The sequence below is a fragment of the Drosophila ficusphila genome, unplaced genomic scaffold, assembly GCF_018152265.1.
Source record: "Drosophila ficusphila isolate 14025-0441.05 unplaced genomic scaffold, ASM1815226v1 contig_197, whole genome shotgun sequence".
Classification (NCBI taxonomy): Eukaryota; Metazoa; Arthropoda; class Insecta; order Diptera; family Drosophilidae; genus Drosophila; species Drosophila ficusphila.
Window position 1 is genome coordinate 4,157,494 of NW_025064091.1, and position 24,990 is coordinate 4,182,483.

General features: G+C 43.3%; 7 protein-coding genes across 15 annotated transcripts in view; 6 read left to right on the top strand and 1 right to left on the bottom strand.

Annotated features, from left to right (window-relative positions):
• Positions 1-69: 69 nt before the first annotated feature.
• Positions 70-1,508, top strand: LOC108097801 (ribonuclease H2 subunit B). Its single transcript, XM_017200332.2, has 2 exons — positions 70-499; positions 581-1,508. Exons 1-2 carry the CDS (start codon positions 139-141, stop codon positions 1,240-1,242), a joined length of 1,023 nt encoding a protein of 340 aa, XP_017055821.1. The 5' UTR covers positions 70-138; the 3' UTR covers positions 1,243-1,508.
• A 221-nt stretch (positions 1,509-1,729) lies between these two features.
• Positions 1,730-9,146, top strand: LOC108097760. 7 transcript variants are annotated; one of them, XM_017200277.1, is made up of 6 exons: positions 1,730-1,792; positions 2,165-2,618; positions 3,573-3,718; positions 4,871-5,063; positions 5,217-5,910; positions 6,107-9,146. In XM_017200277.1, the coding sequence occupies exons 2-6, from the start codon at positions 2,529-2,531 to the stop codon at positions 7,180-7,182; spliced, it is 2,199 nt and encodes a 732-aa protein (XP_017055766.1). In that variant the 5' UTR covers positions 1,730-1,792; positions 2,165-2,528; the 3' UTR covers positions 7,183-9,146. The 7 variants fall into 7 exon arrangements, with proteins under 7 accessions (XP_017055766.1, XP_017055767.1, XP_017055768.1 ...); XM_017200278.1 differs by having other exon boundaries at positions 1,767-1,811; XM_017200279.1 differs by having other exon boundaries at positions 1,770-1,792; positions 2,168-2,618.
• Positions 9,147-10,022: 876 nt separating this feature from the next.
• Positions 10,023-11,017, top strand: LOC108097457 (fatty acid hydroxylase domain-containing protein 2). Its single transcript, XM_017199729.1, has 2 exons — positions 10,023-10,745; positions 10,820-11,017. Exons 1-2 carry the CDS (start codon positions 10,030-10,032, stop codon positions 10,944-10,946), a joined length of 843 nt encoding a protein of 280 aa, XP_017055218.1. The 5' UTR covers positions 10,023-10,029; the 3' UTR covers positions 10,947-11,017.
• Positions 11,018-11,316: 299 nt separating this feature from the next.
• On the top strand, positions 11,317-14,669 carry LOC108097652 (AT-rich interactive domain-containing protein 1B). Its single transcript, XM_017200082.2, has 2 exons — positions 11,317-12,088; positions 12,470-14,669. Exons 1-2 carry the CDS (start codon positions 11,784-11,786, stop codon positions 13,470-13,472), a joined length of 1,308 nt encoding a protein of 435 aa, XP_017055571.1. The 5' UTR covers positions 11,317-11,783; the 3' UTR covers positions 13,473-14,669.
• Positions 14,631-15,915, bottom strand: LOC108097653 (selenoprotein BthD). The gene is made up of 4 exons (XM_017200083.1): positions 15,797-15,915; positions 15,261-15,740; positions 15,055-15,201; positions 14,631-14,990 (listed from the first exon to the last, which is right to left on the bottom strand). Exons 1-4 carry the CDS (start codon positions 15,824-15,826, stop codon positions 14,817-14,819), a joined length of 831 nt encoding a protein of 276 aa, XP_017055572.1. The 5' UTR covers positions 15,827-15,915; the 3' UTR covers positions 14,631-14,816.
• Positions 15,916-16,092: 177 nt separating this feature from the next.
• On the top strand, positions 16,093-18,763 carry LOC108097650 (bromodomain-containing protein DDB_G0280777). Its single transcript, XM_017200081.2, has 4 exons — positions 16,093-16,267; positions 16,337-16,396; positions 16,458-16,842; positions 17,002-18,763. The coding sequence occupies exons 1-4, from the start codon at positions 16,188-16,190 to the stop codon at positions 18,475-18,477; spliced, it is 2,001 nt and encodes a 666-aa protein (XP_017055570.1). The 5' UTR covers positions 16,093-16,187; the 3' UTR covers positions 18,478-18,763.
• Positions 18,764-18,992: 229 nt separating this feature from the next.
• LOC108097507 (neuroglian) overlaps positions 18,993-24,990 on the top strand; it is a 37,030-nt gene continuing 31,032 nt past the window's right edge. Inside the window, exon 1 of one of the 3 annotated variants that reach the window (XR_001771789.2) lies at positions 18,993-19,061. The gene's annotated coding sequence lies outside the window, so the exon portion shown is untranslated. Of the gene's footprint in view, positions 19,095-24,990 lie in introns of all 3 variants that reach the window. The other 2 variants (XR_001771790.2, XR_001771791.2) reach the window with 2 other exon arrangements.

A 24,990-nucleotide genomic window follows, 5' to 3' on the forward strand; every position in this document is an offset into this window, starting at 1 on the left:
CTTCTTGTTGAAATACTGATTGCTTGGTCTGCTTATCGAATTAATTTATCGACATATAGTGATCGCTACCAAAAGCGGGAAAGTTCTGCTCATTTGTTGTTTACATTCAATTCACGTTTGCAAATTTTACGGGGTAACATGAGCAAAAAGGGAACGCGAATGAGTAAGCCAAAACCAGATCCGGATGCAGAGGGATCTGGCAAGAAGACCACAGTCACGGCTCTGAAAAAAGTCTTGTTCGTGTCCAAAGAACTGCTGCCTAACGATTCCGACGATAATCGCCTCCGACTGGAGAGGTTCTTCCACCCGGGACAGGGAAAGGATGCCATGTTCGTTACCCGTCCCGATGGCCAGATGATGGAGCTGCTAGAATACGCGGAACCTCGTCGCAGCTGGCTGGTAAACAGCGAGGTCTGCTCCAATGGCAGGATCTACATGACCTCCCCAACGGATCCAACGCTTCTGGCCCTCCATCACCTCCGAAAACACTGTGGCCAAAGTACGACATAGTTGACTAATTAGTTGTCTCATTTAAGCATTTATTTCAATCACAATAATTTTATTTACCTTTATTTACCAGGAGCAATGTCGCTGGACAACATTGCCGTGGAAGAGGCCAACACAAGTCGCCTGCTCACCGAGTTCCTGAATTCAGACAGTCTTAAGTGCGTGGCGGATGTAAAGAGTATTGGTGACCAGAAGTTCTACAAGTACAACCAAGAACGAACGTTGGCCTGGCTGGCTCTAAAAACGCGCCAGGTGGCAGCAGTCTTAAAGGAAAAACAAATCCACTGCGGGCACAGTGCTCAATCACAGAATTTCGTGCGCAGCGAAAAGTTGGAGACAGAAAACACCACCAACGAAATGGACTACACACGTATGGCCTGCGATGTTGTGGGTCGCTATTTGGATGTCGATCTGCATGATCTGCTAACAAGATATCTGCAAATTCCCAGCGAGATTCAGGCGATTGTCGAAGAGAAGGCAGCTGCCCAAAAACGAAAGTCAAAGGCGGGCAAGGACGAGGGCAGCGAATCCAAGAAAATCAAGCTGAACGACAGCGATGTTACCGCTAAACTGAAGAGCAGCGGTCTGGTGGACAGCGATCATGATCCCAATTCGAGTATAACATCACCAACTCCGGTTCCGCTGAAGGAGCGCTCGCTGACCGCCAAAGAAAAGGCTCTGGCCAAGGGAGCCAAGGGAACTAAGAGCATCGCCTCATTCTTTAAAGTGAAATAGCTTTAAGTTTCTCATAATCTAAGTGTAAGTTATTATTTTTGCTCACGTTTAATAGCCGTTTAATTCAATTGCATACACTCTTATGGCCACTAATTTTTTATTAAAACCTTAAATTAAATTTTACATATAAAAAATAATAATTAAGCCTGGATTTAAAAAACCGCGCGCCAAGAGCTCATGCGCTTTGTGGTTTATCTCTCCGCTACCCGCTAGAAAAACATTGTCAGCTGTTGGGGTTGCCAGGGCGAATAAAAAATTTCAATGCATACTATTAGGCTATATATTATAAGTTTTTGGGTTGTAGAAGTTTTTAAAAGGATCTTTTTATTTCAGGAAAACTATTTGACTTCAGAATCAACACCGAAGAATGTATAGTAGATTTTTATTTATATTTTAATCTCTGTAAAGGATTTCAAGCCCCAAGAGATTTTTTTTGTCATTTTTCTCGATGGGTGGCAGTCCTGGCTGACAGTTAAAATGCTGCTGGCTCCTTTGTTACCGTTTTTTCGCTCAGTTGTTGCTGTGCGCGCTCCCACGTCCGAGGCTAACGGTGAATTCCGCTTTGCACTGTGATTCGCATTTCACCACCCCCGTTTTCCACCTAACCCCCGCCTTCCGCATATCCTGCTGCTACTGCTGTTGTTGTTGTTTTCTATATGCCTCAAAAACTTCGGTTTAACGGCAAATACAAGGGCATTACTTGCACATTTGTAATATTTTGGTTGTTTTACTGTCCTGTGTTTTAAAATTAAGTTATAAACGGCAAGAAAAAGAGTGGCGTCACACGAAAAGAAAATTTTCTTTGGCGTCGTCGAGCTGACTGTGTATGTGTGTGAGCTGGTGCTCTCTTGAGTGACTGTGTGTGTGTAATAAAATAAATAATAAAACATTTAGTAAGCAACAAATTCTCTCTTCTCTGCAGCAGCAGCAACAACAATCGCAACGCACAAAAGCATGCTACGCTAAATTGCATTTGGCGTCTGTCAAGGACAAAACAAAGCGCTGTTGTGTGAGTGCAACCACAACAACAACAACAACAAGGACAACAACAGCATGTGGCACAAATAACGGAACTGCAAAAGTATCAACAGCAAAAAATAGAAAAAATAGATAGGAAAACAAAACAAAAGGCAGGAACAAATCACACACGAGGGCCAAAAACAAAACGGAGGCTGCAAAAAAAGAAAAACGAAAATAAGGGGAGAGGCAAACACACACCTCCGCCCCCTGCTCCCCAGGACATTTGGCGCCAGCTTGGGCAGCGACTGCGACTGAGGCAGAAAACCATGTGGTTCCATCCCTTTCCCTCTCACGCGGCCGTGCTGCAGTGGCTCCTGCTCTCCTTTGTCCTCCTCTTCTCGCTGCTCCCAGCGAACGTGAGTACCGTTCATCAATGTTGCAAGCACACAAAGTAAACACAAAAACAACAACAAATGTAGGGCTAGTTAGTATATTTAACCCTAGAAACGAACCTAGAAAGTAACTTGATGGAGTTTACTTATATATTACTTCTTAAAATTTTTAATTTCGTTTAATTCTTAAGCATATTTACCCTAGTTCTCAAAAAGATCGTGAAATTGTATTGTTATCTGCCATATAAAAAGTGGGCTTTTAATAGTATTCAATGATTAAAGCTTGATGATTAAATTATGCAAAACAGCACTCACTTCAAATAAGTAAAAAAGCATTTATTTAAATACCTGTTAAATACAAAAGTTACTTTATATGTTTTTACCTTAAAACTGATTCCATAAATAAACGCAATCACATCAATGTTGCATGCACCTGTGCATTTTAATTTGATTGCGTTTGCATTCCCAACGGCAATAAATGCATTAAACATTTCCGCTTTTTTCGCATTGCAAAACACTCAAAGTAATATAAACAAAAAAACAATGGCATAATACAATTGGGGCTCACTATAAACTACTAAAAATTGTGCCTTTTTAAATGCTTTTAAAAATCCTTTAAAAATTTCCCATTCATTATTTTCACCTTATTATTTTTTTTTTTATCAAAAATTCTCTTTTCTTTAACTGTATTATGGTGAGGTGTGGTTTGTTTTGTTTATTTTGTGGGGCCCAGCGATATTGACAATGACATTTTTATTAGCCATGCCCTGCCCATTAACCGCTGTGACAGAAAACTAATTGCTGCACAGAAAGAATATCTATTAAATTGGCATTAACATCAGAAATAGACAGCAATAACAATAACCACAAATAAAATATTTTTACTTGACCACTTGTAAAAAATTGTTTGATTCATTTGTTCCATTAAACAGAACTTTAAATTTATAAATTATAAATTATTTATTTATTATTTTTTAGGTGACGGCTAGATTTTGTGAGGGCTGCAGCCAGGGCTGTTGCACGCAGGGCTGTTGTCCGCCGTACCAGGGCGGGCCACGCCCCCTGCCACCGCCCTCGGACTCCCACGTTCTCAACTTGTTTTTCGCCACCCACTGGTTCTTTTGGTAAGTAAATTATTTGTGGAGAACAACACTCTCATTAATTTACAACAAGTATATCAGATATAAAGTCATTTTTGAAAGAGGTTTCAAAAAGCTTAAGGTCATCTCTAATTTATTTATTTGCTGAAAACCGAAACTTCGAATAGCTAAACATTTTATTGGCACTCCAAATAGTTTTGGAATCTAATTGTTTTAACTTAAGTAAGAGTGATTTATTACAACGATAGTATCTCTATGGCCATGGTCATGGTTGCATTTGCTTTTTCGTTGATTTTTTTTTTGGGGATTCCCCGGAGGTCGACTGCAAGGCCGTTCAGCCGAGGGAGGGGGCGGTTGTGGGGAATGGTGGGCTTGGGGTCGTGGGCTTTTCGGGTCGGACTTCCAGCTGATTGGCATTGTGTGCCATGCGAGATATTATTATTATTGGCAGCAAAGGTGGCGCCCAGCGCCGAGGTTGCGTCAAGTCAAAAGTCAAGTCAAGTCGAGAGGCTTATGCAAGCTGTGTATATAGTCCCCAAGCCCCTCAGTTCCCCTACCCCCTACCACCGCCCCCGTCCCCCGAGCCCCACTCATACCGCCACCCTTGGGGGGCCGTGGAAAATGGCAATGCCAACTAATGAGACACAAACGGAACCCGCCCGCCGCCACCCTGCTCATATAATCCCATCTCTCGGCCGCCGAAAAGGCAAACAAATTTCAGTCGGAATTCGATTACGGCCACAGCAGGACACGGATCCGTGTCCGTCTTCCTATACGTATCTGTAAACGTATCGGTGGCATCGGCATCCGGATGTGGATCCGCATTCGAATCCCAATCCGAATCCGAATCCGGTCAAATGGGCTTCTTCATTCAGTCGCGCCAGCTGCAAACGGAGCAGTAAACGATCCGCCAATTTACACGAAGGATTTATCAGCTACTTAACTTTCGATCCGGGTTTCCGCTGCAACTTCAATGCATTTTATTTAGTTTATAAATATTAATGAAAAAAAACCTTCGGTTATTTATAAAAATAATTGGTGCCATTTAACAACTTGTTCTTAGCCAAATAAAATAAAATAAAAAACAGAAATTAAGCTGAAAAATCAATTCAATAATTATGTTTTGGTTATATCGTATGAAATATTTATTAATCCAATTCATTTTTTTCTCCTAAGGTGCGTGGTTGTGGCCATTATCCTGGCCATCCTGTGTGCCTATTCGCTATGGAAGAAACGAAGGACTCTGTGTGGCTGGGGATTCAACGAGCATCACACCCAATCCGAGGGCGACTCCGCCGGCTCCTGCTACGCGCCCCCGCAATATAGTCGCTGCAACTCGTTCCATCATCCGCCACCACCTTACACGGAGGTAAGCAATCCACAACCCCATCAAATCGGTTTCTAAATGGTAAATAGTAGTAACACAAATGATTCAAACCAGCTTTTACTGAATCATAATATTGCATTCATTCAGTATATATCTTCTGACAGCGATATTAAATATTTGATTCCCGTTTTGTAGGTCACCTCCAAACCGGATCTGTACCCGCTCGTCTTCACCTGCAACAGCGACTCGGGTAATGGCAAGGGCAACGGCAGCTCCAGCTACCTGATGGTCCAGTACTTCCGGAACTACATTGTCCGCCCGGCGGCCGGGGGATCCCTCAGTGCGGCCAGCACCGTGGACTCGCTGAGCTCCAGCTTCATTTGCAACGCGAACGAGGCCAACACCCTGGTGCCGCCACCGTATTCCCGGGCAGCCAGTCCGGAGCTGGGACTGCACCACTATGTGGCGCACGCCCATGCCCATGGACACGGCCACAGCAGCCACCTGCGGTCCATGGAGCAGGCCCAGGCGCCGCACCAGGTGGCGGCCAGTGCTCCGCTGGCCTCGGTGCACTACGCCATGCCGCGATCGGCCTCCCAGCTGGTGGAGCCGGATGTCTACCAGCCGCGACTGATGCCCTCGGCCCAGCAGGCGCAGCACTATGCCACCGTTGCCCTGGGCAGTGCCCCCGGTGGTGGGGCGCTCTACAGCACCCGGTTGCATGCCTCGCACGAGGAGGGAGTGGGCGTTGGAGTGGGTGTGGGCGTGGGCGTGGGCGTGGGCGTGGGCGTGGGCTACCTCCAGTCGCAGAGCGATCAGCACTTCCGGTACATGGCGAACAGCAGCAGCAGTCTCAGCGACATCTTCGTGAACAACAGTTGTGTGGCAGGTGGGTATCCTAATATAGATAGTATATGGATTATAGATTACAGATCCTGTTCCTCAAAGCAAGGAAATCAAAGCAAGAATATCTATTTAAACAACTAATCATATGTATCAGAGATTTCTTATTGTCTTCCTTGTTTTTAAACTTCTTTAAACAAATTCAAAATGAAAACTAAATAGTAATTACATTCGTGTTGCAGGAATGCTGCCCGAGAGTGGAGGAGCTGGAGGCGCCTCGCAGGGCGCGGAAAGTGGAGCGGCGACGCAGGCCGCCTCGCTGAACAGCCTGGCGATGGGCGGCCTGGGTGAGTCACTGGCCGGTGGCACCGTCGGCGGAGGAGGAGCCTCCGGGGGATCGGGATCGGGACCGGTGATCTACAGCAACGGCTGCATCCAGCCGAATCCGCTGCACAGCCTGGAGAACTGCTGTCCACCCTCCACCCAGGTGTCCGGGGTGAGCAGTCTGGCCAACATTGGGACGCCGGGATCGCCGCCACAGGCGACCAGTCCGACGGGCGAGGTGCGCGAGATTCTCGACCAGATCCGCCAGCTGCAGGCGGGCGTCAGCTACGAGCAGCTGCTCCTCGGCGGCCAGGGAGCGAAGCCGCGGCTGCAGCACACCCTGTCGACGCCATCGAACTCGCAGCAGATGCTGCAGCCCATCCTAACCACATCCGCGTCCGCATCGATTTCCGGCGGCAGCGGCATTGGAACCAACAGCAGCAGCACCACCAGCACCACCACCGGCACCACCGGCCGCAGTAAAAAGTTCTTTGCATCCGGCGGCAAAGCGCAGCCGAACAAGGCTCTGTACATCCCGATGGCGGCCATCGGGGGATCGGGATCCGGCTCGGGTGCCCAGCGATGTGTGCTGAAGAGTCCGGTGAGCAGCGTGGTCAGTGGAGCCAGCTTCTTTGTGAACCGCGGGCGAGTGGCCCGCAAGGGTTGGATCACCAGATCGGCGCCCACGACTCCGGGCAGTGCCCTGCCGCCGAATCGACTGGGTGACGACAGTCCTCTGCTGCTCAACGAGCACGATGAAGATGCCATCGACGACGACGACGATGAGGAGGAGGAGGAGCACCAGCAGCAGCAGCATCACCTCCACCTCCACCACAACCAGCAGCAGCAGCAGCAGCAGCACCAGCCAGCTCAGAGTCGGGATAACGAGAGCGACACGGAAACGGAGGCGGAGGCGGAGGCCAGGAACCATCATCGCCAGCAGCGCCATCAGCGCGCCGGACATCGCAGCCATCGTCGTGGACAGCTTGAATAATAGTGGGCGTGGTCGTTGCAATCGCCAGTGTCATTTAGTAGTTGTTGTTGTAGCTCAAGGTTCTCCTTTAGGAATAAGCTTTTAAACGAACAGTGGAGAAATGTTTGGGAGCCGGCAGCACGCTTCTTAGTCTGATGGAAGAAAGCCCCGGAAAGAAGATAGATGAGGCAAATCTACGGTCGGTTAACTTTTAGTTTCGTTTGCAGGACCAAAAGGTTCTTTAGATTTTTGCAAGGCAAAACATTTTAAAACATTCCTTAAACCATTATTGTAAAGTTTCATTAGATTGTTTAGTTTCATTAGATTGTTTACTTTCATTAGATTGTTTCATTTCTATGAATTTTAAACATTTTTTGAACCTACAGAGTAAAATCAAATTCTTAGACAAGCTTAACAAAAATGTTTTTAAGTTTTAAAATCAAATTCTAATTTGTTAAATTAGTTTGAAATGAGAAAGCAGTTCAAGAAGTCGGTTAATTTTAAGATTATAGAATAGGCCATAAATGTTTTGTGAAATTTTAAACTGAATGAAAGGCGCTGAGGACAGACGTTGAACTTAAATATAACAATAACCAAGAGTTCTGACAATAGATCAATAAAACTTACCATTTTTTCATCAATCAGTATTACAAAGAAAACCAACCAAAGTAAATCATTATCTATATCCCATTTCTATTCAAGTAAAAATGTTTGTTGAGCTTCCGTGGTTAGATAAATGATTTAAATATACACATAGCTATTATTAGGTTCAGATAGTTTAGCAATTGAATCTACTTTAAAAATTCTTGTGAAAGCTGGACAGGTTTCAAAACATCCAAAAATACCAATTTTCAACTTTTACTGATTTAAATTCATAAATTTAGACCTAAATTGTTGTCCGGTGATTTAAAAAAGTCATTTCAAACTTCGAACACACTAAAACAAACAAGAAATGATATTATTTTTAACCAAAACTGCTTGAAAACTTTTTAAAACGAAAATTGCACAAAAGATTTAAATCAATCTAGGTTAAAATATAAAAATAATAAACCAATGAAAACAAAAAGAGCAAAAAAATTCAAAAGAAAAGAGTCGGATTTGTCGCCTAGATGGAGATTTTGTAAGTAACTAGATGTTAAGAACTTGTTCACACACAAATAATGCAAACACGTCACGTACAGATACAGATACAGATACAGATACAGAAACAGATACAGATACAAAGATACAGATACAAAGATACAGATACTTCGGCTTGGGGAAGTCCTTCTGAAACGCTTAGAGTTATGTGAAATACGCGAAACTGTGCAGGCATTCGGTTGGAATTTAAGGCATAAGCACTAGACGGAGAATCTAAATTAAATTATATTTAAACGTAAAATTACCAAATGAGACTAAGGGGTTACGATCCGGGGGCTAAAATGGAAAAGTTTGAATGCAGCAGTGCCTTTTCAACCTTATAAACCACAACCAAAAGAGCGCAACATACAAAAATTGAGACATTTTAAAAAAGGGAACCAGTCGAAAAACAAAAAAAAAGATCGAACGCATCCACAGACAGACAGAAAACAATCCAATAAACGAGGCAATATTTATAAATCTGCTTAAGCATTAGATTATATGAGATAAATACCCAGATGTGTATGCGACAATTACTTTATGTGAATTTTACAATTCATTGTCATTTTCTTGGGCGGTTTCGCCGGGTCCTTTATCGATCAGTTAGCTATTCTGGCTTATTTCAACACGATCCAGTTCGAATATCTGTGCTTCAATACACATAACTATATAATTATACAATTAATTAATTAACTAGCAAAGCGAAACTGAAGGCGTTCAAGGCATACAAAGGTCTCCAAAAGCAAGTGAATTGTTGTAAAGTCGGATAACATAAACCAAAGTAAATGAAACGAAAACCAAACCGAAAGAGAACTAAGAACCCAGTTTAAGTCAAATATACAAAGATGGAAAATAAAAACAATAAATCAAAGAGATAAGCTAAAGCCTTTCAATGGATATATTTGTATGAATTTATTTTGTTGCCTACTTTTTGGGGTGCTTAGTTTAGTTTTTCAATTCCTACATTTCTTACAATCTCCTATAATCTACAATCTCCTATATAGTTCAAGATATTTTCTCCTACTGCACCAAAATTTTATTAAAATCGGACCACCTGCTAAAAAAAAAAGATAAGATGTCTTGACCACTAAAAAAGATTTCTGATTGTTTCTTTTTTTGGCACGAAAGTTTGCTTTCAGAACTTGCATATTAATCTCCCCCGGGGCTTGAACTTTGAATCAGTGAGATTTACGAAAACTCTAAACAGCAAACCGTAACCTATATATAGACTTACGCCTTATCTTGGTACAATAGTAATGCTTGGCATTAATCTGCCATCGACGGCGAAGGAATTGATAAGCTGACTAGATTTCTAAATTCGAACGTAATGCTAATCAGCCTTCACTCTCATATATATAATTTAATCGTAAAGAATTCTGAGGGGGCAGAAAGTTATAGCTTGGACTAACTGATCCTTCTGATGAGCTACTGCATGGCATTTCTAAAGTTTGAACTGAATTGCACTTTTAAAATATATCCCATTAATTTTATAAAACTTCATTAGTTTTTGTATACTTATATTATTTTTGATAAGTTTTTTTGCCATACATTTCTCTAATGATATGAAACAGTTTTATAGTTCGTAATATCCCATTATGTATATTTGCTTTATATAGATGATCATATGAATATGAATTTACCTGAACCCATGAAAGCCACTTTGTGTAGGGCATCGCGGGATCGAAGAAGCAACTTTAGAGAGTGGTAAGTGAACCGCGGCAATTAGTTTTCGCCCAGAACTTGACCACAATGGACACCTTGCTGGCTGGTTGGACTCGGTCCGGGGATTTCCTGCAGGATCGCTGGACTGCGCTGTTGGACATCGTGGGTGAAGATCCGTGGAGACTGTGGGTGGGGGGCAGCACGGTCGTCATCTTCGTGGTGTATTGGCTCTATGCGGGCATCTTCACCCTGATGGACATCACGAACCGTCCGCGCTTCCTGCGCAAATACAAGATCCAACCGGGTCAAAATGAGCCAGTGGACTTGGCCAAACTCTGGAATGCCGTCAAGGTGGTGCTCCTCAATCTGACGGTGGTTAACTTCCTGGCTTGCTGGGCGGTTTATGAGCTGGTTTACAGGACGGAGAACAGCGGCGATATTCGGGTGCTGCCCACCTTCAGGAGGGCTCTCCGGGATCTGGCCGTCTTTGTGGTTCTGGAGGAGATCATGTTCTACTACGCCCACCGCCTGCTGCACCACAGATCGGTGTACAAGCATGTCCACAAGAAGCACCACGAGTGGACGGCACCGATTGCGGCCATTACCCTGTATGCCCATCCGGTGGAGCATGTGGTGGCCAATCTGCTGCCGGTGGCCACCTCCATTGCGATCCTGGGCACCCATGTCGCCCTGGCCTACGTCATCTTCGCCCTGGCCATCGTCAACTCGATGAGCGATCACACGGGCTACAGCTTTCCCTGGTCGGCGGGATCGGTGCGGTTCCACGACTACCACCATGCCAAGTGGGTACCACCAGGCCAGGTGTTCCTCGCTCCCTTACATAACTATTATGCTAACTCTCCTCCTCCTCTTGCAGATTCAACTACAACTACGGGGTGCTCGGCCTGCTGGACAAACTGCATGGCACCTATCGCAGTCCTGCCGAGCAGAGGAGTCCTGCATCGAGGATTAGAAGCAAGCCCAGCAAAAGGAAATCCAAATAGTCGCTTTGATTATTACTTTTCTTGCAAAAAACTAGCGACCATATTTAAAATAGTAACTCAGCAATTCCTTTTTTTTTTCTTATAAATAAAATATATTTAAAATACAGATAATCAAAAGAATAATTAAAATAAAATCATTTTTTTTGAATCAGTTAAAAAGTAATGCGAACCAAAACCAAGCTTTAGGCCCAAAAAATGTGTGAGATTTCCAATCAATTGGCAAAAAAGGAAAGGGGGAAATACCCTCTGCAAGGATTTTAAAATCGTATATTCAAATCTAAATACTTTGAAGTAACTGATTCGCCGTTATCGATTATCGGTCATCCCTATTGCTAGCCAGCATGACCGTTTCCCCCCAAATGTCAGACGCACTTTTCACTGGAATTTATAGGCCAAGTGGATACGGGCACACCGAACGAAACGCAACTCGGAGCAAGAAAATCGACGTTAACTTTTTTGATCAATTACAATAGGAAAATCCGGCCGCAGATCGCAAGTGCCCTTATCGCCCCCTTGTCACGCCCACTGCCGCCCACGCTGCCACTCCCCCTGTCGCGGGGTCACATCTATAGAGAGCGCTGCGTGTGTGTGTGTGTGAGAGTGTTCGAGGAAGAAAAAGAAACAAGAAGAAAAAAAATACAGGCAGCGAAAAGCGATAAGAAACAGAACACACTGGAAAAAACGAATGCGATAAGCAACAGGGCAAGCGGAAAAAGCACAGATTCTGGGATGGATTAGCAGCACAGCTTGCGTGGATTGTGTGGTCAGCCAACAGTGGGATCTGGGTCAGAATCGAGTTCGGGATTGGGATCAGGATCAGGAGTAAGATCAGCCATCATGTCATCCGCGGTGGACATCCAGATCGTTTCGATGCCCAATCTGGCCAAGATTGAGAGCTTTCTCAAGGACGTCAGCTACCGGGAGACGATCGAGTACAGTGCAAACTTCAACACGCGGCTGTGCATCGAGCGGCGCCTCCGGCTGCCCTTTCTTGATCCGCAGACGGGCGTCGCCCAGAACCACTCGCAGCTATTCCTGGACAAGCGCCAGCGGATGCCCGGCTTCAAGCAGGGCCAGATCTACACCTATCCAGCTGCCCGCTGGCGAAAGAGCCGTCGTCAGTACTTGAACAAGATGTACAGGTGAGGATTGCTCATTGGTTCCAGGGAATCAAGTTATAACAAAGAAAATCTAAGGTTACCCGTAGCCTCAGTACTGTTCAATATGTTTCTATCGTTTATTACATACAAATAGGTTATCTTAGGGAATACATTTTATATCTTTTAGTATTCCAGAAAGTTCCAAGTACGCATCAGTTTTAGAAACAGACCACAAACAGAAAAAATTGTATGTTTTATTTAGGGAAGTCCAAACACAGGAAATTGATAAATAAACTTGCTTCTTTACTTTTCTGGCTTATCAATTTCAGAAAGAAATATTTTTATTTTGAAGTACTCATGCCACCAGATCGCTTATAAATTCCAAGACTATTTCTTCTGACACTGAATTTCCATATTCCACAGTCGCTTTCCGGAGCGTCCCTTCCAGGCGCTGCGCAAGGAGCACGAGGCTCTGGTGGCCAGCGGCGCCAATTTGGGACTGAGCAGCCTGAACAGCGGCGCGGCCTCCATCCCCGGCGGCAACAGCCTGGCGAGCAGCTCCTCGCTGACGCTCAATATGCTCACTGGCGGCGGAGCTGCGCCGGCGGTGCTGGGTTCTCTGCACAGCGGCGATACGGCACACGATTTCAATGGGGCCTTCAGCCTGGAGGAGTCTAGCTCGCTGGGCGCCGCCGGCGGTGATACCTCCGACAGCAAGGACAGCCAACAGCAGCAGCAGGCGCATCAGCAGATACAACAGCACCACCAGCAGCAGCAGGCCGTCAAGGAGGAGCAGCTGCCCAAGGACTGGTTCTACGATGACATGGACATGAACGATGTGGACTCGCTGGAGGAGCCCAAGTCGCCGGCAGACGATGAGTACGACTACGATCCGCGCTACGGCAACAAGAAACGACGCAAGCGGCGACCGGGCAAACGAGGCGGAGACTCCGGCGGCGGCGGCGGTGGTGGAGGCGCCAGCGGTGGCGGCAACTCTGGCGCTGGCTCCAGCTCGAGGCGACGCAGTGCCGCGGCCAGGTCGCGCATCACGACGACAGATGCGGCGCTGGACGCCTCGCTAGAGGCGATCGAATCCGGTGAGAGTGTGCCGGGCAGCAATGGCGGAACGGTCTCGGTCGGCGGAATCCTCAGCAGCAGTCTGGGAGCGGGATTGGCTGGCGTTTCGGGATCCGGCGGCGGAGCAGGTGGAGCGGCAGGAGCTGCGGCAAATAGCCGACGCTCTCGGGGAGCAGGAACTCGCGGCCGTCGACGAACCAAGGGACCGGCGGGCGCCGTTGGAGCCGCGTGCGATCCGACAATTCCTGGCATGGGCATCGAACCGCCATCCTTCGAGAGCGCTGCTGCTGCGGTGGGCGTGGTCGAGGACGCAAACGCTCATCTGCGCAACTATCGGAAGTATCTGTAACCGATCTTTCAGAAAAACTAATTCGTCGTGTATTCAATCAATCCCCCTGTTTTCGTATTGTTTTCTCTCGCCTATCGATCGATCTACTTTTCGCACCTAATTTAAAAATAGTTTATAAGCCTTAGTTGATTACTGTTGCTCCAAAAAGGAAAAAAAAAAAAAAAAAATATTACGAAACGAATCAAAAACATTGTGGACCAGGAACAGAAACAGGATTAGGATCGGGATCACGAAAAGGACAGCGCACCAGGCCGTAGCCAATACAATTCCAACGTTTCGCCTCTCTTAACTTTACGTTCCCATAGCCAATTGATTGTTGTTTTTGAACTACAAAAAGATTTGGGAACTTCTGTACAAGAAAACTGTACTAGAAACTTCTTATGTAACATTTCGAAAATCAACTGTTTTACTAAACGGAACATTTTTCAATTAGCAATGTCATTTAATCATTTTAATCTGTATTTTAAAGTTGTAGAAGCAGTTATGGAGTTTAATCAAATTTTGTTAGGGAAGAAAAATTGTATATTAAACTAAATCATGCCAAAAATTTAAAAGAGGTTTTAAAAGATCCCTAAATCCTTTTGAAACAGCATAAACCAAAATTTGTAAAATCTCTTAGATTATCCTGAATCAAGTTTTAAGAGTTTTCTTTACAGAAGTTCCCCAATCTATATCCTATATTGTACATTATATATATGAGTGTACAGGAATTATATATATTAACATGCATTATCTTAGCGACTATACTTAAAGCAAGTCCGCTTTTTGGACGAGCTATCCACCTATTCGCAATCTCTCGGTTTCTGTTGCTGCATGTTCTCTATAATCTACTTTATCTATCTCCCCTCCCCACCATATTATATTCAATTTTTTTTTAAATAACCGAAATTTTAGTTAAAAAGGTGACAATTCAAATTGTAATATTTTTAGGCAAGTGGTAGGGTATCTCTAGCATATAGAAAAAAACACTTTCGTAAACCAAAATTTTTTCTAGGATCATAATTCTTAAGCTGAGCTGCAAAACGAAAAAAAATTTTAACGAAGCAAAAAAACACGATCAAAATGTAAATTTGGTAAATCAAAGTCCACAAAATTTTAACAAGTGAGAGTTAAAAATCAGACAAAATACCACAAGAGAAGGCAAAAAAAAAATGGAAATAGGTTTCTAAGATGTTTTAATATATTTTGTAATAACAATTTTGCAACCAGTGTTTTCTTTCATCCTTTTACCAAAAAAAAGTCCATCCAGCAAAGGCAAAGGCATTCTCAATGATTGGTTCCCCGAGAGGATTTGCCAATCATCGATCATCAGGCTCTATTGCTGGCGGGATTTCTCGGGAACAACTACTTTTTGCGTTTGGAGGTGCTTGAAGATTCATCTGTGGAGGATCTGGTGCTTCGTTTGCGTTTCTGGCTGCCTTGGGGCTGCTCTTCACCATGTTCTTCCTTCGATTTGGCTGTCTTTGTCGGCTTCTTCTGGGATTTTGCGGCAATCTTTGTTTTAGATTGTTCATCCTCCTGTTGATAAAATCATTAAGTTAATAATAAACTACATTTTAATTTCTTTGATGTTTTTCATTACCTCCGACTCCTTTGTATTGATTTTAGATTGCTCCTCCTCGGATAGTTCCTCAGATTTCAGATCTTTTTGGGATTTGCTTGCCGTAATCTTCTTTGAGTCGGTTGCCGTTTTGTTCTTGTCCAAATCCTTTGAAGGTGCCTTTTTTTTCTGGATTTGTTAATTAATTAATTAGTTAATTTTCTGCAAATACTTTAGGTTTTACCAACCTCAGTTGTTTTTGATTCGGTTTTTGATCTCTTCTCCTTGGCCAAAACCTCGGATTTCTGCTCCTTTTCAGTTTCGGCAACCTTAACCTGCTCCAAATCAATTTTCGATGAATCCTGTTCGTTAGGCAATCCAGTGGCCTCCTGATTCCCACCCAAGATCCCTGTGATTCGATCGTACACCTCATCTACACTGGGAATCTTGAGAGCACGCGGTGGTCCTCGCTTTAAACCAGACCAAAGCGCCACCTGCTCCCCGTTTCCCCCACCTTCCTTCTGCAAACTCAACTCGAAGGCGCCGCGCCGTGGTGCTCCAGATGCATTCAGCCGGAGTTGAAGCTGTTGGAGACCACGATCCTGCAGAGCGGCGTGCAGCTCCTCCGCCCGACGACGAAATACGCGTCAGGATCGGCAGTGCTCTACGTAGAGCACCGGTTGCGAGGGATCAAGCTCTTTGGCCTCATCCTCTTGAGCTGCAGGCTCCTGGAATACGTTTAAATAATGCTTTAAACAGTTAAAAAACAATATTATCACTTTACCGTTGCTTTTTTGGTTCGTTTTGGTGGCATGTTCAGATTTTTTAAGCAAATTGCGCCATTCAGTTAGCAACAGTGTTGGAAAACGAGCAAACCCAAACAGTAGAACTCTACACTTTAAATTCCCAAAAAAATATTTTCAGAATTTAAACAATATAGCTTGCGGTGGAAGTTCGGTTAATAAAGTTTCTCAATCGCTAATTATTTAAACGTGTAATCATCGCTTAGAATACCGTAACTTTTAATTAAACTATCGAGCGCGCAATTTTGGAAACTATCGCTTCTCTGACGCAGCCAACTTCAAGTCGACGCTCGATTTGAATTTGTGAAATAACCTAAACACGATCAAAACAACAAGTGATTTTAAAAACGGTGTATACCTCAATTCCTCAGAATGTCACACTTGATGCCCCGGCGAACCAGCGAGTTCCGCGGTGATGTGCTGGAAGGCACCGCTGATAAACGGCAGACCAGGTAAGCTAACCAGGATAAGATCCTGCAGGAAAATGAGTCCAATTCAAGCGACGTTTATCCTTTATTCAGGGCAGGCAAACGCAGTGCTGCCACACACACCCCGCTGTCCAATCAGGCAACGACCAGGAGGTGAGTAAACCATAGTATAATAACCGTAATTCACTTTAAATTGCAATCTAATCCCCACCAGAACATCCGCATCGCGACTGCCGCAGCCGCTGAACTTGGAGCGCGATCGCGCTAGTCAAATGGGCGTGACACCCAAGCGAGTCCATCGCTTTCTGCCCTCCACCGCGGAACGCGCTGTTCCCCTGCATTCCGATAAGAAATGGGTGGCGGAACGGGCACAGCAGATACTGGAGTACCTGAACTCCGTCGATCACAGCGAAGCGCCCACGGGTATCATCTCTGATTTGTTTAGCCGGCCCGGAGGCCTGCGGCACATGACCATCAAACAGTTCGTGGCCATTCTCAACTTTCTGTTCCACAACATATGGCGGAATCGCCCGACCGTCGGTCAGAACCACGTCGAGGATATCACCAGTGCAATGCAAAAGCTGCAGTATCCATATCAGGTTAGTAATACTATAAACCCTTCCAAATCAATCAGAATCTTTCTTTGGGAGGTTGTAACTTTGATAAACTAAGTGCATGAGTATACCAGAGTTCAATATTTAACGAGCGTTCAAAAGCTGAAATTTTAATTATTCGTTTAACCGATTTGTGATTTTTAGGTTAACAAATCCTGGCTAGTATCACCAACCACACAGCACTCCTTCGGCCATGTGATCGTCCTTCTCGATTTCCTCATGGACTTTGCACCACCGCTGTCTTCCTCGGATGAGCTCGAGGAAGAGTTTCCGTTCATGGAGACCACGGAGCAGCCCAGCTCGTATCTGAACAGCATGCACTGCGAATCGATGGCCGTCATGTCCACCACGCAAATGCCGCCCGTTCAGCTGGACGAGGCGGTCAACGCACTGCTCTTTATCGAATCTAGCAAATGCATAGCCCTGTGGGATCAGGAGCTGGCCAACGAGGAGGCCAAGCTGCAGGCGATGACCAGCGATAAGGTGATCAACAAAAAATGCAATCTGCCCGATCGCCAGGCCCTAAATAAGGAGATTGGCAACCTGAAGGCCAAGCTGCAGCAGCTGGAGAAGCTGGAGAAACTAAACAAGGAGCGCGATCAACTGGCACAGCAGCTGACTGCCACTCAGGCGGAGCTGAATCAGAAACTGAAGCAATCCGATCAGCTTTTCATCAAGACCGAGGCAAAGCAGGCCGAGATCAAGGAGCTGAGAAAGTACGAGCAGCGTCTCGAGCAGACTGTCAATAGTCAACAGTACTCCGTTCAGCAGTTGAAAACTCTACAAATGAAGTGCAGCGATATGGAGAACTACGCCAAGGCCTACAACCGCCAGGTGAAGGAGGTCTCCGAGCTGGAACTCCATCAGCAGGTGATGCTGTCGCGGGCCAAGCAAAAGCAACTGGACGCCGTCGAGGTCTTCAACTCGCAGGTCCGTCAACTGAGCATGGACTCGGCCATTCGCGTCCTGATGAAGGACAGCGGTGGCCAGCAGTTGGACCTCACTCTGCCACTGAATCCCACACAGAAGGACATTGCCGAGCGCGTTCAGTGCCTGAAACTGCTGGGCAATCTGCTCCAGGAGCAGTGTCAACAGCAGCGCCAGCAAAACCTCGAGCGGCGCCAAAAGCTGGAGCGGCAGAAGGCCAAACTGGACAGCGATACCATTGAGTTGGACACGGAGATTGCCAGCTTGGAGTCGCAATTGCGAGCACAGAAGCATCGCTTTGCGAACCTGGAGGAAGGGTATCGCACCAAGCGCGAGATGAAGCTGCAGCACCTCCAGCAGTTGATCGAGGACCAGTACGCCCAGGTTGCCCAACTCCAGGAGCTGGAGAGACGGCATGATCAGGCGGAGGAGCAGTTCAAGGCCAACGAGCAGAGGAACGAAGATCTGCTCACCGCTGCCGAAAAGTATCAGCAGCAGGATCACCAGGCGCGCTGTGCCCGCCTCGACGACTACGAGAAGACGCTGGCCGAGGCGACCCAGAAGCTGCAGCTCTTCGAAGCCAGGCTCGCCGCCAGTCGGGCCGCGTTGGCAGACTCCGAGCAGCTGGTGGAAGCCACCCAGCCGCCCTCGTTTGAGCCGGTGCTGGAGGCTATTGAAAAGCGCGTTGATTAGTTTTATTTTATGAAGATATGATCATTTGTATATTTATATTCACCAAGGAGATTTCCTATTTCATGGTTCACCTCATTCTAAAAATGATATTGTAAGCAGGACTTTCTTGTCACTGTCTTGAGCCAGTTTTAAATTTGTTAAATAATGTTATAAAATTTAAAATAATAGTTTATTTAAAGTGCATTCATTGAATTATGTGTAAATGTAATTTTGAAATTAAACATTTAACACAGTTCAACAGAAAACAACCAGCCAAACACATTAAAAAACATTTCAGTTTATTTAATTATGTATTCTGTTTTGAGGCACTCAGAATTTGTTATTAATTTGAATTTTTAGGGGTTACCATTTTTAGTTAGTAAAGTTATCAACCCCAGCGGTATTGGCAACTCATTTGCTTTTGGTGTTAAAACAGGGTGCAAAAACACGGAAGCCTAGCCTAAGTGTGACCAATTTGAAGAAAAAATATCGCGCTAATAATGTTTTTTTAATGTATCGATATTTTGATATACCTTCGACACCCTACTTCCACCTCTATCTGTTTCGGTCATTCGAAAAATTGGTCTCGTTGGCTCTCCGTGTGTGTATGTCCGCTGAAACTGCGCCAAAATACCGCGGTACATATTCGAATTCGACCGAATATATATCGTTATTTAGCGTTAAAACAATATTTTTTGCCTAAGGCTTCAATTCCGTTGCGTGTTTGTTTAAGTAACTTTGTGGGCGATGTGTGTGCGCCGGTGTTAGTGAGCGCCGAAAATTAAAATATAATAGTAACAAAAAAAGATGAACTGACGCCGTGTAGAAAATTGTCTTATTTACTCCGCATATATGAATTAGTTTTTGCTCGCTATTTTTTTCTAGTGTTCGTTCGTGTGTGTGAGTGTGCGGGTGTGCTTGTCTGGGAATTGTTAAAAAAAATTGGCAGCTGGCACACGGACATAAATCGCCAAGCGAAAAACCAAAACAAATTTGTTGGCTCTGTGCGTTACTTCTACTTTTTTCGTTTTTTTTTCCCCCCATTGCAATGGTGCCGCACCCAAGTTGAATAAATGTTTATGGTTTTTAATTCAAATGAATGGCGAGTGCAATTAAAGGCTAAATGCAAAATTCACGTTAAGTGCGAAGCACACGATGACAACAAAAAAGGAGGAGAGAATAAAAATCGGAGGACGCCAAAGCCAAAAGCACAGCAACAACAACAACAATAGGCGACAATAACTGTACAACAAAAAGCGCTCAAAAACTCAAAATTTAAGCTGTGTTATTGTAGTTGTTTTCCCGTATGTATTTACCACGAAGCGAAAACTTCGTAATAGAGTTTTGAGTGGAGTGGCACTCTCTCGCTCGCTCTCTTTTTCCCTCTCTCTTTTACCTGAGTTTTGGCTTCTTGAGCGCTTTTTGGTCAGAATCCTGGCTTTATGTTGTTCCTGGCTTTCCCACTCGGCATTTATGTTAGAGGTAAGCATTATTTTGTTACCAAGTTTTCGTCCAAGGGCGTAATCTTAAGTCATATACACCGTTTTTTTTTTGTTGGTGGACTTAAAACAGGTTTTCTAGCAGCTAGCAAAGATGTCGAAGAAGAGGAAGAGCGCAGACAATGAGCGCGAATTACGGATGCATCTGTGTTCGTGTGTGTTGCGTGAGCCTCTAAGCCTGTGTTTGTGTGTGTGCAAGGTGGGGCAGCTTCAAGAGATCACTTTGAGCTCTTTTTTTCGATTTCCCTCTCCCTCGTTCTTCGTCTCTTTGGCGCTCTCTAGGTGTTTTCACATGTATTTCACATTCAAAGCGATTTCTCTCCCAGCTACAGTTTAAATTTTACCGATCAGACTTCTAAAAAACTGAGATAAGAGGCTCATCAAATTCTTAACATGATATAAAAAAAAAACAATGTATGAAGAAGATTATGACTGAAGCTGCTAGCAAACACAAAAATACATGTACTTCTCTAAAGTTGATCATAAACAAAACTGTTTAAAGCCATTTCTAAAAATGAATATAAAAAGTCTAGTTTGGAACACTTTGATAAAATATGGTTAAATCCGAATGTTTCTTTTTTAAATAGTCCGACCGTATTTTATTTTGAATCTTGACGTTATTTTACCATTCGGTCATCGCGACGACGACGTCATCGTTGTGAATAGTGAATATATAGTAGCTCGTTCCGCCCCAGCAACGCCGTCGACAGCAAAGCCCCCGCCCCGAATCGACCCAAAAAATAATAATAAATAAATAAAGGAATAACAAAAAGTACGAAAGCTAAACACCAGCAGTGGCCAAAAAAAAAAAAAAAAAAAAAATAGCCTACTAGTTGGTCAATTATATGCCCTTCAAGTCCTTATTTCTGGCTTAAAACAAAAAGAATGAAAATTACACTTAAAAAGTGTATTGTTAATTGTTGTTTTCAAGCAAAGTGGTAAATGTATGTATTAGGCAATAAACTAAATAAATGCCTATTCTTTGTATAATCCTAAGACAAGTTACTGATTCAAGGTTACACCGTTCATTATATTATATTCCATCTTTAATCCCAAAAAAGGCAAGCGAGATATGTATTTCTTTGTTCGGTTTCAGTTTGCCACGGGAGATCTTGTTCATTGAAAGCGATAAGCAAAGAACTTGAATGGGACATTGAAAGCTTAGAGAACCATTGCCAATAAATTATTCCAAAAACAATTGAAAGAGTCAAGCATAATTAAAGCAGTTCATTAATTGAGGAGGTAGCGAAATGGAGAACCACACTCAGGGCCATATGAACATGTACAAAGCCTCGTTTCTTTTATTTTGTTTTATTTGTCATGCTTCGCTTATTTGTTATTGTTGTTATGCTTCCCCAGCGATTTCCCGCTCGTTCCCTTGGGAAATAGTTTCGCATTTTTTAGTGATAAAACGATCAGGATTTAACAGAATTTTTTTATTTTTGATCGTTCAGAGAACGCTAGAATAATAATATCACTAATATAATATGACTAATATAATATGACTAATTTGGCAAGTTTTTTTAAGTCCCTTTTGATTCGGGTTTTAAGCCCTAAAAATCCCCATTTACATTGATCTTTGACGATTTCCTTCATAATTGAATTGTTCTTGAACACCACGAGGAAAATTTAATTTATCAATTTTCTCGGGGCTTTTACAATTTGCGTTATCTCGCTTTGGGCCGATCAAATTCGTATTTGCACTTGGCGTTCTTTATTGATTTTGTCACTTGTGACGGCTGCTGAATGAAGTGAAGGCATGATATCATCAATATCTTTCCACCACCCTCATGCCGCGCAATTTATGAGATTTATGTTGATATTTTCTTGTTTGGCGTGCAATTGCCTCGCATTTGTTATAATTAAATTGGAACGCCCAAAAAGTCGAGGAATTAAGAATACGCCACATATACAAATTTTGTGTGTGTTCCGAGTGGGTAAATATATACCTATAAATTTATGCGTTCTGGCGCGAAAGTGTATGTGCTTGTGAGTTGGATATATGTATATATATGTACAGAATATATATATATATATATATATATATTGATATCATCGCGCGGCATCTGTATCTTTTTCGGATCTTCAGCAAGCGAACTTCTCGAATCTCATTTTTAGTCTTTCATCTCTTGAACAGCTGGTGATTGCGTCATTTTCATTTTTATTCGGGGTCTCTCTCTTTTACCAGCTTTTAATCCAAATTTTTTTGTCCACGAAAAAATCCTTTTATGATGTCATTTTTTGATGTTGCATGTCGCAAACCGCAGGCCAAAAAAATGTTGTTTTTTTCTTGTTCCTTTTTGGCAGCAAAAAATCAATAGCAAGCCGGAAAAAGTGTTCAGTATTTCTGTGCTGCTCCACAAACAAACAAAATACAAGCAGGGGAGCTGATGTCATCATTCATTGCCTAAAATTTGGCTGTTTCTGGGCTCGGTTTCTTACTCTTCTATTCACTCTCCACTTCCACTTCCTCTCCGATTAACTTGCGGTAGTAACCTACCGAAAGTAGTTTGTTTTAAGTAGCTCTGATCTTTTTAAATTGCTTATCTCATTGCGACTGGTGTATAAAATAGCAGAAAAGGAAGCCACAAGAACACACACTATTTTGTTTCATATAAATTAAATGTAATAATTTATAATTTAGTTGAACGTTACTTTACTGTAATGCAGTAAATAATACCATATGCCAAATGTGGCTTAACATTTCTTATCTGCAACTTCCTTAAATGGCTTATTGGATTATAAAGAGTGTATGCTCTGGTTGAAGGCGGAGGGTTAAGAAAGCGAGTGTGTTGTTTTGGGTTAAGGGGACTCCGGGCCGCGGTTTTCGCGGTTGAAGCGCTTAGATGTTTGTTGTTTTATTTTATTTATCTTTTCGTTGTCTTCCTTTTTTGCAAACAGCGAGAAAATACTGCAAAAATATACATTAAAATCAAAACCAAAAATAAATCTTTTTTTTTTTTTTACTTTAGTTTAGAATAAAACAAACACATGCGTAACGAGGTTTTATTTTTAAAAGTGATATATTAAGATTGTGTTGAACGGTATGCAGTTAGGTATTGAATGGCATCACATACATATACAAATAAGTTTGTAATGCAGATTTAACCAATTGAAAGGAACAGGTTGCGATCGGATTTTCGCGTTGTGCATTTGTTAGTTTCGCTTGTTTTATCATCCGTTTTTGCGGCTGCTCTAGGTGCTAGTACCGTTACTCTGCCGGCATCGAGTGCATTGCACTTTTAAGTGTTTTCGGGCTGGGAAATCGAGGGGGGCGGGCCGTGTGGCAAGCGGGAAAAAGACGCCAGAGAAAACCCCATGTGGCACAGTTGCACACAGACAAAAAAAAAAAAAAATGAAAAAAAAAAGAAAAAAAAAAACAGCACACACAAAACGGAGACAGACAGGAGTGGCGAACTGCAATTTGCATTAGCTTTTCGCTATGTTTTAGTTCTTGTGCAGTCACCTCCAACTTCTTTTCCCATTTTCCATTTTCCGTTTTCTATGCCCAATGGGGCTACTTGGGCCCTCTTGTCATTTGGGTTAAATGTGCGCAAAACCTAAAAAAGGGGCATGGCTTTTTGGTTAATTAAACTGAGAGAAATAAAGAGTACATTACTTGGAAATTACTTTGAAATAGATGGATAAACTGCTCATTGTTAAGCGGTATGCAAACACGTAAACATAATTATCGATCGACTGCAGATTGTTGAACCCGTTGGCCAATCTCTTTAATTGATCAATCAACAAACAGCGCTTAAAACACACAACTCAATAAACTGGGTTTACCTTTATTTATTTGTGTTTGCGAGAGATCTCCAACCGATCGAGTTTCGATTTCCGCAGATCGGAGCGATCCTTTATCGGCATTATTTGATCGTGGCCCCGTCATTGAATGTGTTCTGTCATAAAAAAATATAAAATAAAGCTTTGCCTGGACAGGGAGCTTTTTTTCACTTCATCCAGAGTCAAACGGTGACTCAAGCTTGTATCACTTTTTTTTCAGGTATGTCGTATTATCGGACACACCCAGTGAGAAAAAATATGTGTGACAAGCTTTGCGCTTGTTCGAGCCTCTCTTCTCTCCTCTTCTCTTCTCGTCTCTCTCTTTCTATATTTATTCTCCAGTTTTGGTGGGAAATTAAGTTGTACAATTGATGTTGTTGGCCAGTTATTTAATTATTTGAATAATCGCCAAGGCGTGGCTAACTGATAACTCGAGATTTTTCCCTCAAACGTGTTAGAATTTCTAAACAATATCACGAAATATCTGTGTTTATTTTTTGTGACCTAAATGTGACATAAGCAGTTGCTTAAGTATTCCCCTGGCTCATCTAATTACTTTTGGGAATTGTAAAGTAGAGCATTAGTTTAATGAACACTTTTTGTTGCTGACTATATTTTGTATCTTTTTTAACCACATAAAACCCCTTGGTTTTTTTTTACAACATTTCCTTGCTGCCAAGTTGTGGGCCCCAAAACTTCCGTTTAGTGCGTTAGTTGGTCCGCTTTAAATGCGGTTAAATGATGGGGATTGGGGGGCAGCAGGCTGGGTTGGCCGAGGCTCCCGTTTCATAAATTGCATTATGTTGCCGGCGAATGGAGTGAAGTTGCCACCGCCAGAGGAGCATTGAACTTCTCGTCTGTGGTCCGGAAACCTGACAGCAACTCCCAGTGGAAAATGTGCCTCCCCCACCCACCCAACCCCACCCCCCTCTTCTGTTGGCTGAAAGTTTTGCGTCAGCTTTGCTCACTTCCTTTGAATTTTCCGCTAACGCTCTTTTTTGCCAACGTGAGAGGGGGGATTTGTGTGATTGATTGATTGTTGAAAAGTTTATACTTTTCAGTGGGTTAAAAAGTGGTTTAATTGAGCGATGAAGTTGGTTAATATATATACGATATTTTTTATCGCCAAAGAGGGGTTTATTATTGAATTGATTATTTAGTTTGCTCCAATTGTTTTCACTCAACAACCGTTCAAATATTTATTTTATTAATGGAAAGATCACTTATAATCCTTCGGCTTAGGCTTCAC